At 47.5% G+C, this 17,828-nt stretch overlaps 2 protein-coding genes across 4 annotated transcripts; one reads left to right on the plus strand and one right to left on the minus strand.

Moving 5' to 3' along the window:
* The first annotated feature begins 36 nt into the window (after positions 1-36).
* LOC117380516 (uncharacterized) lies at positions 37-11,816 on the plus strand. 3 transcript variants are annotated; one of them, XM_055226292.1, is made up of 7 exons: positions 104-233; positions 2,049-2,909; positions 3,578-3,807; positions 4,495-4,571; positions 4,769-5,014; positions 5,168-5,428; positions 11,674-11,816. In XM_055226292.1, exons 2-6 carry the CDS (start codon positions 2,053-2,055, stop codon positions 5,399-5,401), a joined length of 1,644 nt encoding a protein of 547 aa, XP_055082267.1. In that variant the 5' UTR covers positions 104-233; positions 2,049-2,052; the 3' UTR covers positions 5,402-5,428; positions 11,674-11,816. The 3 variants fall into 3 exon arrangements, with proteins under 3 accessions (XP_033833224.1, XP_055082267.1, XP_055082266.1); XM_055226291.1 differs by lacking the exon at positions 11,674-11,816 and adding an exon at positions 5,541-5,573; XM_033977333.2 differs by lacking the exon at positions 11,674-11,816 and having other exon boundaries at positions 37-233; positions 5,168-6,303.
* On the minus strand, positions 6,914-17,434 carry abcf3 (ATP-binding cassette, sub-family F (GCN20), member 3). Its single transcript, XM_055226281.1, has 21 exons — positions 17,323-17,434; positions 15,210-15,357; positions 14,897-14,973; positions 14,697-14,749; positions 14,483-14,580; positions 14,148-14,270; positions 13,626-13,892; positions 13,202-13,282; positions 13,055-13,114; positions 12,859-12,915; positions 12,036-12,058; positions 11,882-11,937; positions 11,312-11,512; positions 11,014-11,090; positions 10,889-10,933; positions 10,660-10,792; positions 9,554-9,642; positions 8,893-8,984; positions 8,516-8,648; positions 8,313-8,400; positions 6,914-7,556 (listed from the first exon to the last, which is right to left on the minus strand). Exons 1-21 carry the CDS (start codon positions 17,393-17,395, stop codon positions 7,398-7,400), a joined length of 2,133 nt encoding a protein of 710 aa, XP_055082256.1. The 5' UTR covers positions 17,396-17,434; the 3' UTR covers positions 6,914-7,397.
* Positions 17,435-17,828: the final 394 nt, after the last annotated feature.

A 17,828-nucleotide genomic window follows, 5' to 3' on the forward strand; every position in this document is an offset into this window, starting at 1 on the left:
AGAAACCCGGAGATAAACCCGGACATACACCCGGACATACACCCGGAGATAAACCCGGACATACACCCGGGCAGAGCGCGGCCTGGTCTGTTTCATCATTCACGGGTGGGTCACAGTAGAACAGGTTGGCCCGGTTTGGCCCGGTGCATTTCGGGGCGGGTCTGAGCGCGAGTCACGGGACCGTGAATCACCGCGAAGTCAAACAGTTTCACTTTAGAGAAGGACCCGGAGAGGTAAGACACACAACACACACAACACACACAACACATTTATATACAACAATATAAGACACACAACACACACAACACATTTATATACAACAATATAAGACACACAACACACACAACACATTTATATACAACAATATAAGACACACAACACACACAACACATTTATATACAACAATATAAGGCACACAACACACACAACACATTTATATACAACTATATATACAACACACACTTATATACACCAGTATATATAACACACAGACACACAACACACACTTTAAGACTAATATAACAGCGAGGTAAGACACACAACACAAACACAACAATACAACACACACACACTGTACACACAACACAACACGTTATTTCCTGTGTTGATCTGGAGCGAGTCCGTGTTAGAAACAGTTTAGAGTTTATTAACTCTTTATTAACTCTTTATTAACTCTTTATTAACTCTCTGTGACCCTCACTGACCAAAGCGCTGCTCGTGCTCTTCAGTTTTATTTCTAAACATTTTGTATAAAACACATTTGACGTCACAGGTTAAATATTAAAGTGTCACGTGCTTCATAAAAAGCCCCGGATGAGCCGCGGGTTTGACACAGTTTTACCTTCAGTGTGAGGAGCCACAGAGGAGCCACAGAGGAGCCACAGAGGAGCCACAGAGGAGCCACACGAGCTGCAGATTTATTTTTAGTGAAAAGTCTCTGCACATCCGGTTCAGGCGAGACTTCAGAATAAAAGCCCCAGGGACACACGTGTTTATACTTCACATATATGTACATTTCTGAGACATATGTTCATGTTAAATGTTAATAATCACATGATAATGTGAAATAATTTGTTTTCACTTTTGCGTCCCAAAGTTTAAAGCTCCAGAGGCCAAACCCACCTGCAGGGGGCGCTCATGCAAAAACTACTGTTTGTGCAGAAAAAAGTCAAAGGAAACTGAATTTATATAAAGACAGAGTAAATAAATATAATGATGAGTTTAATCTGTGGCGTCAGTGTCCAGTGAAGCTCATGAGCACGAGTATCACAGCAACTAAAGAGCCAATCAGGAGCGAGGCTGTGGAAGGTCACGCCCCTTCATCATCACTGGTTTAACAGGGAGCGGGCGCTTAGCAACACTGTCAATCAAACCTGTTGCTAACGCTAACAGGAGCGACCTCGGGGAAAGAAGGACCTGATTTGTCTGTTATTAATGTTCATATCTTGATTTACAGACACAATAGTGAAATAAAAACCCCAGGATCATGTAGAGGGTTAATACGAACATTTAAGACCAGAATGAGTCTGAAGCAGCAGAGACAGAGAGAGGGGACAAAAAACAAAAAATGAACTCTCAAAATAAAAAATAAATAAAAATAACAAAAAAGTAAAAAAAAAACAAAAACAAAAAACCATCAAAATAACAAAACAAAAAAAGAACTCAAAATTTCTAAAAAAAAAAAAAAAAAAAAAAGATTAAAAAAATAAACAACTCAAAATAACAAAAAAAGTTAAAAATAAACAAAAAAACAAACAAAAAAACCCTCAATAACTAAAAAAAATAAATACATTTAAAACGTGGAAAAAATAAATTCACAATAAAAACCCCAGGATCATGTAGAGGGTTAATACAGAGACAGGAAGTGCACCATGATCACTTCCTGTTTGAATGTGGCAGCTAGCGTGTTAGCTCTGCCCATCTATGCTTTTTACATATAAATACCAAAAAATACTACAACTACTAATAGTAATAATAGTAATAAACTTTATGTGTAAACCTCAGCTCAGATTTGAAAATGTTCATGATTTTTCTATTTTCTGATGCAGTAAAATGACACCGGGTCAAAGGGAGAACTGCACAAAGAGAAGTGGACCCAAGGCCTCAGTCCTGCCCCACGTCCAGTACCACCCGAGTATCCACCCGAGTATCCACCCGAGTATCCACCCGAGTATCCATCCGCCCTCCAACCACAAATCCTCGAGTAGAAGACCTGAGAGTGGAGCTCAGAAAGAACCAAAATGTGATCCAAAAACTCAACATCCACAAAATTCAGAAAAGAAAATGATACCCCAAGTTCAGTACCACCCAAGTATCAAGATTTCTGTCGGATCTACGAGGCCACAGGAAATGGACCCATCGAAACGCACGGACGAGGCGAAAGATCGGGACTGTAGCGCTGCACGATCCTCTCCAAAAGGTGGCGCTGTGGAGGAGCAAGGAAGTTCAGGTGGTGCAACTCAAAATGGCCGACAGAAGCAAGCAAGAACAAGGTCCAAAAAGAAAAACGAGGAAAGTCCTCTGCAGAATTCTGATGGAACTCCTAAAGGAACATCAAAAAATGGCGCCGTGGCAGAGGGGGGCGGAGCCTGCGAGATAAAAGACCAGCCTCTAAACGGAGCGGAAGGGGACGGCGCTAACGTGGTTCCACAAAATCGACCTCGAAAAGAGACGAGGAGAAACGTGAAAGAGCAGACGCACGTGACCTTCCCTTTGTCTGATCCAGGTTGCGAGACAGAGCCAAAAGAGCAAACGCCAACATCAGCGCGTTCTGAGGGAGGAGACGCAAACGCTGCCACGGCGGACTCGCCACGGAAAGGAGCACGGAAAAAATCCCAAAATTCCCGAAACCAAAATTCTGGAAATAACCAAGAATTCCCAAGTCCCGACCTCGCCGCAGAGCCGGTCCAGTAAGTCCAACACGACAAGATATGACATGTACAACTAGACTAATTTGACTAGTACTGACACGGATGTAGAATAATCGGTATCGATATCGGCCGATACCGGAGCCGATATATCGCCCTCCCTGATTATTTTGGGGGTCAGTGTCGTTGGTACTTTTTCTGTCAGTGGGATATATTTGTTCGAATATTATCGGTTATTTCTCGATCCTTTACAGCTGATCCACATTCTCTGGGGTGTGATGCTAACTGGAGGCACTGCTCTGTCTGACTCTGTTAGACTTTAATCTGAGTTTAGTTTAACACAATCTGACCATAAAGAACTGACTTATCTGAACTACAACAGGTGATGTGAGCTGTTACACAAGTCCCTCAAATAACATCACACTCACAAGCTAGCATTAGCATTAGCATTAGCATTAGCGTTAGCCAACAGTTTTTCAGTCACTCACCTTTTTGTGTAAATTCAAACTCGACAGGATGACAAAGGCTCGGGTTGATCACAGCCTCCTCAAATTGTGCCTTCTTCTTTTGTAGTTACTGTTAATGTGCACTGCGTCGCCACGGTAACGGCGGAACATTCCACCATAGACATTCATGTAGAGTGACATTGCTGTGAAATATCAATATTTTCATCATCGGTGAGTCACAGTTCACTTTTCGTTGTCGTGCAGATCCACAGCCCCGTCTTCAGACCCGGTGGAGCCCAGACCCGGGTCATCGTTGGACCCGGATTTCGTGGCGGAGGTGGAAGTCCGAACCCGAGGCCAGAGGAACAACCCGGAATGGTTCAAATTCAGGAAGAACCGGATCACGGCGTCTGTGGCTCATTCCATCGCTCACTGTAAATTTGTGAACGGGAAGAGTACAACTCCCCCCGAGTCCTACATCAAGACTGTTCTAGGTACTAGACCAGGACTAGACCAGGACTAGACCAGGACTAGACTGGGACTAGACCAGGACTAGACCAGGACTAGACCAGGACTAGACTGGGACTAGACCAGGACTAGACCAGGACTAGACCGGGACTAGACTGGGACTAGACCGGGACTCGACCGGGACTAGACCAGGACTAGACCGGGACTAGACTGGGACAAGACCAGGACAAGACCGGAACAGAACCAGGACTAGACCAGGACTAGACCAGGACTAGACCGGGACTAGACTGGGACAAGACCAGGACAAGACCGGAACAGAACCAGGACTAGACCAGGACTAGACCAGGACTAGACCGGGACTAGACCGGGACAAGACCGGAACAGAACCAGGACTAGACCGGGACTCGACTGGGACTAGACCAGGACTAAACCAGGACTAGACCAGGACTAGAGAGAGGAACCCAGCCTGGCACCGAGAGATGTGATCCAGGACTAGACCGGGACTGAACCAGGTCTAAACCAGGTCTAAACCAGACTAACCCAGGACTATAAAAGGGACTGAACTAGGACTGAACCAGGTCTAAACCAGGTCTAAACCGGGACTAACCCAGGACTGAACCTGGACTAGACCAGGACAGAACCAGGACTAGACCGGGACTCGACCGGGACTTGACGGGTTTATAATGGCATGTGAAGTTGCGTTTGATTGACAGGTGAGAGTCGCCGCGTTCAGACCAGAGCCATGTCGTGGGGCGTCGATCACGAGAGCGACGCCGTCCTCAAATATCAGGTCCATCTCTTTAACACTCTGGGCTGTTTGTCTTTGTACTTTTCTATGTCCATGGTCCATCAAAGTCACGTTCTGCCAGGGCTGGGGTCGAGGTCAGGGTCAAGGGGTCAAGGGGTCGGGGTCAGGACCGGGGCATCTTCCTCTCCTGTGTCGCGTCTAATCAGATCTGAGAGAATCATGTGTCTCGCCCCCTGTAGGAGAAGCAGAGCGCCGCGTTGGGCCGCCGCCTCCGCGTGCAGGACTGCGGGCTCTTCATCGACGCCGCTCGGCCCTGGTTGGCTGGGAGTCCGGACGGGATCGTGATGGACGCAGAGACCGGCCAATGGCTGCGCTGCCTGGAGGTCAAGTGTCCCTTTAAACACCGAGCGAGCTCAGTAGAAGCGGCGGCGAGGAGCGACCGCACCTTCTGTCTGGAGCTCAGCCACCAGGAGGGGGCGCCACAGGTAACACGGGACCGAACCAGGACTGAACCAGGACCAAACCAGGACCGAACCAGGACCGAACCAGGACTGAACCAGGACTGAACCAGGACTGAACCAGGACTGAACCAGGACTGAACCAGGACTGAACCAGGTCTAACCCGGTCTCTTCCACAGCTCTCCCTGAAGAGGACTCACACGTACTTCACGCAGGTGCAGTGCCAGTTGGCGGTGACCGGGTTAAAAATGGCCGACTTTGTGGTCTTCACGGAGAAAGACCTGGCCGTGGTCCCAGTCCAGTTCGACCCGGACTATTGGGACCAGACCGTGTCCAAACTGGAGCAGTTCTACACAAAGGCTGTGGTCCCAGCGCTGAGAGAGAGGAACCCAGCCTGGGACCGAGAGATGTGATCCAGGACTAGACCAGGACTGAACCAGGTCTAAACCAGGTCTAAACCGGGACTAACCCAGGACTATAAAAGGGACTGAACCAGGACTAACCCAGGACTATAAGAGGGACTGAACCAGGTCTAAACCAGGTCTAAACCAGGTCTAAACCAGGTCTAAACCAGACTAACCCAGGACTAAAAAAGGGACTAAACCAGGGTCTGGACCAGGACTGAACCAGGTCTAAACCGGGTCTAAACCGGGACTAAGCCGGGACTAAACCAGGACTAACCCAGGACTAAAAAAGGGACTAAACCAGGGTCTGGACCAGGACTGAATTAAGTTCGTTTAAAGTTTTAAATATTGTTTCAAAGTGGAGTGTAATATTGATACTTTGCAGTGACAACACTCTGGGGTGTTCTACATGTATGTGTATGGTGGTATGTTCAGCAGTTGCCATGGAGACACAATGCACACGTTTGCAAACACTGTCAAAAAAGTTTTAAGATCCAAGTCTGAAAACTCAAGAGAAAAATCGAAAAGTGATTTAAAGCTAGAGCTTGTGACTCAGTGTAAAACTGTCGGCTAATGCTAATGCTAATGCTAATGCTAATGCTAGCTTGTGAGTGTGGTGTTATTTGAGGGACTTGTGTATCAGCTCACATCACCTGTTGTAGTTCAGATAAGTCAGTTCTTTATGGTCAGATTGTGTTAAACTAAACTCAGATTAAAGTCTAACAGAGTCAGACAGAGCAGTGCCTCCAGTTAGCATCACACCCCAGAGAATGTGGATTTAAATTTCAAATGTGTGTTTACATTTCTAAAGTTTGGGGTGTTTTTGTGCTGTTACATTAAATACATGAACATTTGTACTTTTTACTTTGTTTAAATGGAGATTGGATTTTTGAATAAAGCTCAAAGTGTCAGTGTTGTTTTTATTTATTAAAGATATTTCACCTCTGTGGACCAAAACGACACACACATCTCTCTGTGCTAAGCCCCTCCCCCTTCAGAGCACTATCACAACACAATCAGCCTCATCGCACTAATGAAACTCCTGCACATCACACCAGGTTTGTCACGTCATAGTGCACAGTTTGTGTCATGTGTTTGTTTATTTATGGAGGATTGTTGTGTGGAGCGTGGGTGATGTAGGCCTGTGGGCGGAGCCTCGTACAGACTCGTACTGTGGTGTCCAGACTGTGGCCTTCAGTGAATTAACAGCTCAGGTTTTCTGAATTATCACGAGGCTAAAGAAGAAAATGTCTGAAATCACAGATTTAGTCTGAACAAAACACGAGAAACAGATTTAGAAGATTTAACAGAACCAGGACTAAACCAGGACTAAACCGGGACTAGACCAGGACTAAACCAGGACTAGACCAGGACGAGACCAGGACTAGACCAGGACGAGACCAGGACTAGACCAGGACTAAACCAGGACTAAACCAGGACTAGACCAGTTGCTCTGGTGTGTCTCAGGATCATAAATTCTTCAGTTAAAATAAACATTTTAAAAACCAAACGTTCTTTTTATCGTATTTAGATCTTTTTATTTGATTTAATCTTATATTTATATATTCAGGAGTTGGCCTTTAGCAGCTCCGCCCCCACGAGACTTTAAAACACTTTTGATTGGTTATTGTCTGTGGAAGAGCCCGCCCCCTGTCACTCTTCTTCCATTGGATCCAAAAGATGATTGACAGCCGTATGCACCAATCAGACGCCGCTCTGTCTCAGGTCCAGTTCATGTTCCAATGTTTTTATGAGTCCTCTGCTCTGATTGGCTGATGGAGTGACGTGTGGGCGGGGCTCGCGTCACCAGCGGCCGCTCGCTCCGGTTGGCCGCAGTCGCCCCCGTCCCGCGCTCGGATTGGCCGGTGTGAGGGCGGGACTAGGGTCGCCTCCACCACGGTCCTGCTTTCCGATTGGCCGCTCACGGGCGGCCCCTCCTCCCTCCGTCCTGCGCCGCGGTTGGCCGCTCACAGGTAGCCCCTCCCCCGTCCTGCGCTCTGATTGGTCACAGGTAGCCCTCCTTCCTGAACTGTTCGTGCAGGATGTGTTTGTATTCGTCGAAGCCGCCGTCGACGCGTCCCACTCGTCCACTCTCACAAACCCACAGCTCACGACAAACCAATCGGATGAGCCGCTCGTCATGAGACACCAGCACCACGCCGCCCTGCACCAGAGACACCGAGAGAGTCAGATGCCCTCCCCGTGTGTCAGATGCCCTCCCCGTGTGTGTCAGACGCCCTCCCCGTGTGTGTCAGATGCCCTCCCCGTGTGTGTCAGATGCCCTCCCCGTGTGTGTCAGATGCCCTCCCCCTGTGTGTCAGATGCCCTCCCCGTGTGTGTCAGATGCCCTCCCCCTGTGTGTCAGATGCCCTCCCCCTGTGTGTCAGACGCCCTCCTCGTGTGTGTCAGATGCCCTCCCTTTAAACACAATGTTTATCAGTAAAATCACTGTTATCTGATATTTTTGCCAAAACATCCAGCCCTGCAGTCTGTGTGTGTGTCTGTCTCTCTCTCTCTCTCTGTCTGTCTGTCTGTCTCTGTCTGTCTGTCTCTCTCTCTGTCAGAATCAGAATCACTTTTATTGATCCCCGAAGGGAAATTCTCTTAGTTAACAGATGCCACAACCACAGGATAGAATTAAGAATAAAAATAAAAAGTCATTTAAATAAGAATAAAATTTGTGCAATAAGAATAAAGTGTCAGTGTTAAACCTGTCTCTCTCTCTCTCCCTGTCTGTCTCTCTCTCTCTCTCTCCCTGTCTGTCTCTCTCTCTCTCCCTCCCTGTCTGTCTCTCTCTCTCTCCCTCCCTGTCTGTCTCTCTCTCCCTCCCTGTCTGTCTCTCTCTCTCTCCCTGTCTGTCTCTCTCTCTCTCTCTCCCTGTCTGTCTCTCTCTCTCTCCCTGTCTGTCTCTCTGTCTCACCTTAAACTTGTTGAGTGCTTTGGCCAGGGCTTCGATCGTCTCCATGTCCAGATGATTCGTCGGCTCGTCCAGAATGTAGAAGTTTGGACTGAAACAAAGATTAGTTTAAGATTTAAGTTTGCGTCAGATGCCCTCCCTCTGCGTCAGATGCCCTCCCTCTGCGTCAGATGCCCTCCCTCTGCGTCAGATGCCCTCCCTCTCACCAGGGCATGGTCATCTGAGCGAATGCCACTCTGCTCTTCTGTCCTCCGGACAGACTGGCCACAGGCCGCGTGGCCAGCTCTCCTGTGATACCGTATCTGCCCAGCTGGTGGCGGTACTCCTCCTCCGGCCGACCTCAGGGGCAAACACAACATGTGAGTACTGTAGTAGTAGTAGTAGTAGTAGTAGTAGTGCTGCTAATACTGACAGAGTAGGAACAATACTGTAGTGACTTTAATAGAACAGACAGGAGCCGCAGCATTGTACCTGCTGTACTTGTATTTGCAGTACCAGGGAACTTGTGTAGGTTAATACATTTTGCAGCATTCAGTATTGATAGTATTGATAGTATTTGTAGTATCTGTAGTATCTGTAGTACCGGGGAACTTGTTGGCGAGCAGTTCGACGGAGCAGACGTTGAGGTCCAGCTGGTCGACGTGATGCTGACTGAAGTATCCGATCTTCAGGTTTCTGCACAAAGAATATGAAAAATACTAATACTGCTAATACTACTACTACTATTCATACTGATAATACTCCTACTACTCCTACTCCTACTACTACTACTACAGCTCCTCCTGCCTGACTCTAGTGCTCCTGTATAATATTACTGCAGTATTTCTCCACTCCCTGAGGTCCCTGAGCAGTGCCCCGTGTCAGTCTCATATCCGGCTCTGTTTCACACAGACCTGGCTCGGTCTCCCTGTTGTCATAGTAACGCTGCAGCGGAGCTGGTGTGTTCCGGCCTCGTTCACACATGATCCTGAATACCCAGGTCAGGCTGTGTGTGAAGAGGCTTTAGACGAGGAGAACTTCAGGAGCGTGGACTACAGTTTAGGAAGTTTGGGACGTAGCGGCTAGCATGTTAGCTCTGTCCATTTATACACAGTCTATGCTAGCAGGTTAGCTCTGTCCATTTATACACACAGTCTATGCTAGCAGGTTAGCTCTGTCCATTTATACACACAGTCTATGCTAGCAGGTTAGCTCTGTCCATGTACCCAGTCTGGACAGTACCCATAAACCCACAGAGCTGGTACCTGTGCGCTTGTCGGACTCCGTTGATGGGGGTCAGTTCTCCCATTAAAAGCTTCAGTACGGTGGTTTTCCCGGCTCCGTTCTCTCCCACCTGGAAAAAAAAACATCCTCCAGGTTAGAGTCGGAAAGACGATGAAAACTGATAGAAATGAAACTTCTGCATCTGTTTATACTGAAGTGTGTGTGACAAGTACAAGACACAGACTATACACACACACACAGACTACACACACACAGACTATACACACACACAGACTATACACACACACAGACTATACACACACACAGACTACACACACACATAGACTACACACACACACAGACTACACACACACACAGACTATACACACACACACAGACTACACACACACACAGACTATACACACACACACAGACTACACACACACATAGACTATACACACACACAGACTCATAGACTATACACACACAGACTATACACACACAGACTATACACACACAGACTATACACACACAGACTATACACACACAGACTATACACACACAGACTATACACACACAGACTATACACACACACAGACTATACACACACATTATCCTATTATCCCTCCCCTCCTCCCTCCCGCTCTCTCTCCCCTCTCGCTCCTCCTTCTCTCTCCCTCTTTCTCCTTCCCCATTCTCTCCATAAACTCTCTTCCTCTTTCTCATCCTTTTATCCTCTCCCTCCTTCTCTCTTCTCTTTCTTCTTTGCCATCTGCTCTCCTGTCTTTCTCCTCTCTCTGTCTCTCTTTTCCTATATTCCTTTACCCTCTTTCTTTCCTCATCTTCTCTGTTCCTCCTCTTTCCTCTCCTCTTCCTCCCTCCTCTCTCTTTCTCCCCATTCTTTTACCTCCTTCCTCTCCCACTAATCCTCCCCTTTCTCTTTCTCCTCCTCCCTCTTTTCTCTCGTCTTTCCTCCTCTCTCCTCTTCTGCTGAAAACAAGAGCACTTAGACTAGTGTACGCCCCCTACCTGGACACTGAGGGATTACACAGATATAAGACGAGAGCCCCGCCCCTCTCCGCCCCACGCTCTAAAAGCCCCGCCCTCTCCGCCCGCCCCGCCCCGGCCCATGGGGGTGTTCTCTCACGATGCAGATGCGTGAGTCCAGGTCTGCAGACAGGTTGAGTCCAGTGAAGAGTCTCTGGTCCAGGCTGTAGTAAAACTCCACCTCGTCCAGCTGCAGGATCGGAGGAGAAAGCTTCTCAAAGTTATCTGGAAATCTGGAAAAAAAAAAAATCAAAGCATCAACACATCACCACAGGGTTAAAGCTCCACTGCGGAACATTTCAGGGTTACAGAGATGAAGCGGGTCTTACCGGAGCATGACCTCTGTTTCCTTCTCGAGGGGCTTGAGCTCGGGCCTGAACAGAGACACGTCTCATGAGACTAATGAAGGTCAGGTCTGGGACAAACCCTGAACCCTGAACCCTGAAATACTCACAGTTTCTCCAGCAGCTTCAGTTTGCTCTGCACCTGTGCCGCTCTGTTGGCGTTGTACCGGAACCGATCAATAAAAACCTGAACACAAACACAGACAGAAAATATAAACACGTCTGCTGGGAGCTGTAGTCTCACCTGTGTGTGTGTCCCGGTGCATTGTGGGAGCTGTAGTCTCACCTGTGTGTGTGTCCCGGTGCATTGGGGGAGCTGTAGTCTCACCTGTGTGTGTCCCGGTGCATTGTGGGAGCTGTAGTCTCACCTGTATGTGTCCCGGTGCATTGTGGGAGCTGTAGTCTCACCTGTATGTGTTGTCTGTACTGCAGCTGTGCCTCATACTCTCGCTGTTGGTTCTTGAGGCGATCTTCTTTGGTTTTGATGAAGTTCTCGTAGTCGCCGCGGTAACTGTCCAATCGCTGCGTGTGCAGGTGAACGATGTCAGTGACCACGGCGTTCAGGAAGTTACGATCGTGAGACACAACCAGGATCGTGGACGCCCAGGTCTGAGGAGAGAGAGAGACTAAAGGACCAGGACAGGACCAGGCCTAAACCAGGCCTAAACCAGGCCTGAACCAGGACTAAACCAGGACTAAACCAGGACTAAACCAGGCCTGAACCAGGACTAAACCAGGACTAAACCAGGACTAAACCAGGACTGAACCAGGACTAAACCAGGACTAAACCAGGACTAAACCAGGACTGAACCAGGACTAAACCAGGACTAAACCAGGACTAAACCAGGACTAAACCAGGTCTAAACCAGGTCTAAACCAGGTCTAAACCAGGTCTAAACCAGGTCTAAACCAGGTCTAAACCAGGTCTAAACCAGGTCTAAACCAGGTCTAAACCAGGACTGTGTTGGGGGCACAGACCTGTAGATAGTTCTCGAGCCACAGAATGGCTCTGACGTCCAGCATGTTCGTCGGTTCTGGAAAAGAAAAAACAAAAAAAACAACAACAACTGGATAAAATCCAGATTATGTGAAGATCAATATAAATGTGTTAGAAAAATTAAGATCCACAAACCATCAAGAAGCAGCAGGTCAGGCCTGAAACAGACAACACAGAGTCACAGGGGAGTTTAAACACAGGCCTCTACGGGGTATTAAAGAGGAGGTATTTACCTCTACGGGGTATTAAAGAGGAGGTATTTACCTCTGTGGGGTATTAAAGAGGAGGTATTTACCTCTGTGGGGTATTAAAGAGGAGGTATTTACCTCTACGGGGTATTAAAGAGGAGGTATTTACCTCTGTGGGGTATTAAAGAGGAGGTATTTACCTCTGTGGGGTATTAAAGAGGAGGTATTTACCTCTGTGGGGTATTAAAGAGGAGGTATTTACCTCTGTGGGGTATTAAAGAGGAGGTATTTACCTCTGTGGGGTATTAAAGAGGAGGTATTTACCTCTACGGGGTATTAAAGAGGAGGTATTTACCTCTGTGGGGTATTAAAGAGGAGGTATTTACCTCTGTGGGGTATTAAAGAGGAGGTATTTACCTCTGTGGGGTATTAAAGAGGAGGTATTTACCTCTGTGGGGTATTAAAGAGGAGGTATTTACCTCTATGGGGTATTAAAGAGGAGGTATTTACCTCTGTGGGGCATTAAAGAGGAGGTATTTACCTCTATACAGTGTACATACAGTTTGTGTCATGTTTTTGTTTATTTATAGAGGATTGTTGTGTGGAGCGTGGGTGATGTAGGATTGTGGGCGGAGCCTCGTACGGTTAATTGTAAGGAGGGTTTGAATAGAGCTCGGGAGAGATCTCTAGATTACTCAGACATGGATGACATCTAAAACCATAATACCTCCTCTTTCAATACTGTTTCATTTTGAGCAGATGCGACTCACCGAGCGAAGAGCGCCCGAGCCAAAGCCAACCTCATCCTCCAGCCTCCAGAAAACTCCCTGAACAGAACAAGAACCGTGTCACACAAAACAACATGGAAAGTACAACATTAATGTGGAACAGCCCAGTGTGTCGTATAAAGAGAGTTGTTATTGTGGTATCAGGATCAGTATCGAGTATAAAAAAGTGCAGTTGTACTTTGTCGTCTGCTGCTGCATTCGAGGCGTGAACCCGAGACCGGCGAGGATCACAGACGCTCTGAGGAACAAAACATTTATATTAGGATCATTTTAAAGTGACATGTAATGAAATGTGTTTATAAAATGAGCCTAAAGGGGGCGCTACCGAGCCGGAGCTTTGTCGGCCTCGATCTCCTCCAGTTTGGCGTAAATCTCAGAGAGTCGCACGCTCTCCGTCCCATCAGCTCTGAACAAAAACACACTGAATGTCACAAACTGTTCTAAACCCGCCCTAAACCCATCTTAAACCCGCCCTAAACCCGTCTTAAACCCGCCCTAACCCGTCTTAAACCGCCCTAAACCCGTCTTAAACCTGCCCTAAACCTGTCTTAAACCTGCATTAAACCCGTCTTAAACCTGCATTAAACCCGTCTTAAACCTGCATTAAACCCGTCTTAAATCCGCCCTAACCCATCTTAAACCGTCTTAAACTCACCTTAAACCCGCCCTAAACCCGTCTTAAACCTGCCCTAAACCCGTCTTAAACCCGCCCTAAACCCGTCTTAAACCCGCCCTAAACCCAGTCTCACGTTCCGCTGTTGATCCGGGTGTTCAGAGCCCTCTCCTCGCTCAGTAGCTCCTCCCTCACGGTGTCGCTCTGGAGGACACTGTCCAGGGCTTTGGTGTGGTCTCCTTCCACCTCCTGCTCCACGTGGAGAATCGTGATGTGAGCCGGGACTCGGAGGCTGCGGCTCGACAGCATCTTCAGCAGCGTCGTCTTCCCCAAACCGTTTCTCCCGATCAAACCGTACCTCCGCCCGAACGACAGGGAGAGGTCTGCCCCCTGCAGGAGAACCCTGAGAGACGCAGGGAGGGTGAGGACTGAGCCAGGACTGAACCAGGACTAGACCAGGACTAGACCAGGACTAGACCAGGACTAGACCAGGACTAGACCAGGACTAGACCAGGACTAAACCAGGACTAAACCAGGACTAAACCAGGACTAAACCAGGACTAGACCAGGACTAGACCAGGACTAGACCAGGACTAGACCAGGACTAGACCAGGACTAGACCAGGACTAGACCTCTCCTCCTCCTCCTCTTTTCTCACCTCTCTCCGAACGACACGTCAAAGTTCTCGATCCTGATGTCGTAGCTGCGGTTTTTCCCGCTCTGGTCCACACGTCCCTCCTTCTTACTGCTCGACTGACTCGCCGACGCCTCCTCCAGGACACTGCGGGGACGACAGGAGAGAAGAGGGGGAAAAGGAGGAGGAGAGGAGGAGGAGTGAGAGAACGAATTAATAACATGTGAGTACAGAGGAAAGGAGGACGAGGAGGGAGGAGCAAAAGGAGAGGGGGGAGGAGGAGGTGTCATGTATGTACACAGGAGTGGAGGATGAGGAGGGAGGAGCAGAAGGAGCAGGAGGAGGTGTGATGTACGTACACAGGAGTGGAGGATTTCTGAGAGTCCTTTTCGTTCCGTCGCTCGTGTTTGGCTTTGAGTTTGGCTTCAGCTTTCTCCAGTTTCTTTGCATCGACCGTCTGAAGAGAGAGGAGGAGAAGGAGGAGAAAGAGAAGAAGAGAGGAGTAGAGGAGGAGAGAGGAGGTTTGAGTTGTGATCTCAATTCCTGTGTTAAACCCTGGAGGAGGAGACTAACCGTGTTTTGAGGCCTCTTCATCATCCAGATGCCCTGGACATCTTTGATCTCAGCTGAGAACAACAACACAGGTTATACACCCGGACTAAACCAGGACTAAACCAGGACTAAACCAGGACTAAACCAGGACTAAACCAGGACTAAACCAGGACTAAACCAGGACTAAACCAGGACTAAACCAGGACTAAACCAGGACTTACTGGCATGAGCGTTGATCTGAGAGAGTTGAACTGGAGCGTCCAGCAGCACCTGCTGCTGTCGGCCATGACAGTTGTTGCTGGAATTTAAAAAAAACATAAAACCTTTGAAAATGAAAAGTGAATCTGCTTAACTTGAATAAAAACAGTTATTACATCACAGTAACAGAGCCTCAGACAGAGCTGTGCCTACAGTTAGCGTGACTGCAGAGGGTCAGTGGTGGGTTGTTTACATGTGGGTGTGTATGTGTGGGTGGTGGAGTTGTTTAAATGTAGGTGGTGTTTACGTGCAGGTGGAGGGTGGTGCTGTTCTTACAGTTGGAGGCAGTTGAACATTTGCAGACAGATGTCTCTGATGTCGTCTTCGTTCTTGGCGTCTGCAGACACCTCCTGCAGAAAACCTCCCACCGCCTCAAACACCTCCTCAGCATCTTCAAAGTCTGCACCTCCACTGTCCAGGACTCCTGAGGACGCACACGTACACACCAGAGTGATGTCAGAGTGATGTCAGAGTGATGTCAGAGTGATGTCAGAGTGATGTCAGAGTGATGTCAGGGTGACGTCAGGGTGACGTCAGGGTGATGTCAGGGTGACGTCAGGGTGACGTCAGGGTGACGTCAGGGTGACGTCAGAGTGACGTCAGAGTGACGTCAGAGTGACGTCAGGGTGACGTCAGGGTGACGTCAGGGTGACGTCAGGGTGATGTCTGAGTGGTCGATACCACTCTTTCTTTAGACAGTAGAATGTGATGTGCACTTGTTCTCAGGAAAAGAGGAAAGAGGGATAGAGGAGGAGAGATTGAAAGAGGAGGATTAGTGGGGGAGGAAGGAGGTAAAAGAATGGGGAGAAAGAGGGAGGAAGGAGGAAGAGGAGAGGAAAGAGGAGGATTACAGGGGAGATGAGGAGAGGGGGAGGAAAGAAAGAGAGTAAAGGAATGTAGGGAGAGAAGAGAGAGAGTGACGAGGGGAAGAGAGGAAAGAGAGAGGAGCGAGTGCTCAGTGTGGAGTGGGTTCATACTGGTCCATGGCCCGGGACGATACTGAACTTTTTTATCACGATTCTCACGGCCCAAATAACTGCGATTAACGATTACATCAAGATAATGATTAAAGTCACTGACAGTTTAAAAAATACTATGGATATGAATAATTATAATTTTAATGTTATTAATAAGTTCCACATTTAAACAACTTGTATATTCCATATTTTCTGGACTATAAGTTGCACTTTTTTTTCTTTTCATAGTTTGGCTGGAGGTCCGACTTATACTCAGTGCAATATAAGTCACATCTGAGGATATAATCTCACATCTTCATTACGGTCGCACTGACAACCGTGACTTTTCTACATTATCATGCATTTATTTGATTTATACTCTGAAGCAACTTATAGTCCAGGAAATATGGTAACTGTACTTTGTCATCAGTGAAAACAACTATGATTAAGTGGAGAATATCATGAATAAACAGGGCTGTCGACAGAAATTTGGGGGCCCGGGTCAAGAAGCCTCACAATTCTGGGCCCCCTAAGACAACAGACCTGTTTGTCCTCCCTGTCGACAAGTGGACAAGTAGCTTTTCCTGCACATTCTGCTGATATAACAACGATTATCACGATTACCTAAAATTTCGCACGAACGATTATTGTCGACCCCTTTAATCACGATATTATTGTTTATCGTCCCATCCCCAACATTCGTCTGTGTGTCTTATACTTGTTCTGATACAGCTCAACATCATTATAAACACATTCAGCAGAGGATCTAGTTTCGATACTAGTTTTAAAATCGTTATTATCGTGTTTTCGACACTTTTGACCCTCTTCCGGACCCATATAAGGACAAACAGGGCTGAGAGCAGACGCCTCCAGCAGCTGACTCTGCATCAGTCCAACCGGGCTGTACTTCCGCTTTGACCCAGAATAACCATTTAACCAGTTTATATTTGGACAGATGCGCCTCCTGGTGTTCACACTGATGTAAAGTGTTCACTGTTCGGCGGAGGACGCAGTAAAAGGAGGAACACGCTGAACTTGGCCGCACTTCAGGGTGAAGTTTGTCATAGCACTGCAGTCTCCTGAATCAGACCCGCGGCGTCTGTTAATGACACTTAACGCTTTAAATACGCTTTAAAAACGCCTTGAATACGCTTCCTTTTGGTGTAGTTTTAACTCGACACGTCTTAACCTAATCCCCGCGGTGTGTGTCATAATGTAGGCCGGCGTGGTTCGGATTCTGTCCCCGTTTTAAGGGTCTGAGCCCGGAGCACGCTGTGAACCTGAGCCGGTCTCTGCGCCGCTAGCATTAGCCTGTTAGCACGAGCTCCCCCGGGTCTGTTCACCTCCGGAGCCCCTCGGGACGCTGACAGCTTCAGGGCCGGGTCCAGGGGCTCCCGGGCCGGCCGTGGAAGCGCCGTAGAGCGGGGCAGTACCTGTGATGTAGTCGAACAGCTCCGAGTCGATCTGCGGGAACTCGCTCTTCAGAATGTCCACGTACGACGCCATGATACCCGGCCTGGACACGGCGAAAGACTGCGCATGCGCCAATATGCGACAGCGGCAGAGGCTCATGGGAAATGGAGTCGTCAGACGGGACACGTTCTAAAAAAAATAATAATAATAAAACAAACAAACTAATAATAATAATAATAATTTTTGAATTGTCCATTATTGGTTTAAAATAAAAATTTACAACAAAACAAACTTGTTCATAATGTGACAACGGTTATTCAATTAAAAAGATTGGAAGGTAGTTAAACAATAATTAAAAGATATGTCACTTCAAAATAATAAACATCACCAACATGAGGTAATTATGGAAATACAAAAAGTTAAATATGTTCCATCACCTTTTTAAGTTTTATGTGCGAACTTTAGAAGCTGCAGTTGAAAATGATTAAAGTGCAAAATAAGAATCAAACAAAATACATATTTTTTG

Source organism: Periophthalmus magnuspinnatus, chromosome 13 (assembly GCF_009829125.3).
Source record: "Periophthalmus magnuspinnatus isolate fPerMag1 chromosome 13, fPerMag1.2.pri, whole genome shotgun sequence".
Lineage (NCBI taxonomy): Eukaryota > Metazoa > Chordata > Actinopteri > Gobiiformes > Gobiidae > Periophthalmus > Periophthalmus magnuspinnatus.

Excerpts from the sequence above, each read along its gene's own strand:
- LOC117380516 (XM_033977333.2), top strand. The coding sequence starts at position 2,053 with ATGACACCGGGTCAAAGGGAGAACTGCACAAAGAGAAGTGGACCCAAG. Across the intron at positions 4,572-4,768 it reads ACGCCGTCCTCAAATATCAG|GAGAAGCAGAGCGCCGCGTT; the intron begins GTCCATCTCTTT and ends CGCCCCCTGTAG. Across the intron at positions 5,015-5,167 it reads ACCAGGAGGGGGCGCCACAG|CTCTCCCTGAAGAGGACTCA; the intron begins GTAACACGGGAC and ends TCTCTTCCACAG.
- abcf3 (XM_055226281.1), bottom strand. The coding sequence starts at position 17,395 with ATGGCGTCGTACGTGGACATTCTGAAGAGCGAGTTCCCGCAGATCGAC. Across the intron at positions 12,916-13,054 it reads ATGCAGCAGCAGACGACAAA|GGAGTTTTCTGGAGGCTGGA; the intron begins GTACAACTGCAC and ends TGTTCTGTTCAG. Across the intron at positions 7,557-8,312 it reads AAGCACTCAACAAGTTTAAG|GGCGGCGTGGTGCTGGTGTC; the intron begins GTGAGACAGAGA and ends TCTCTGGTGCAG.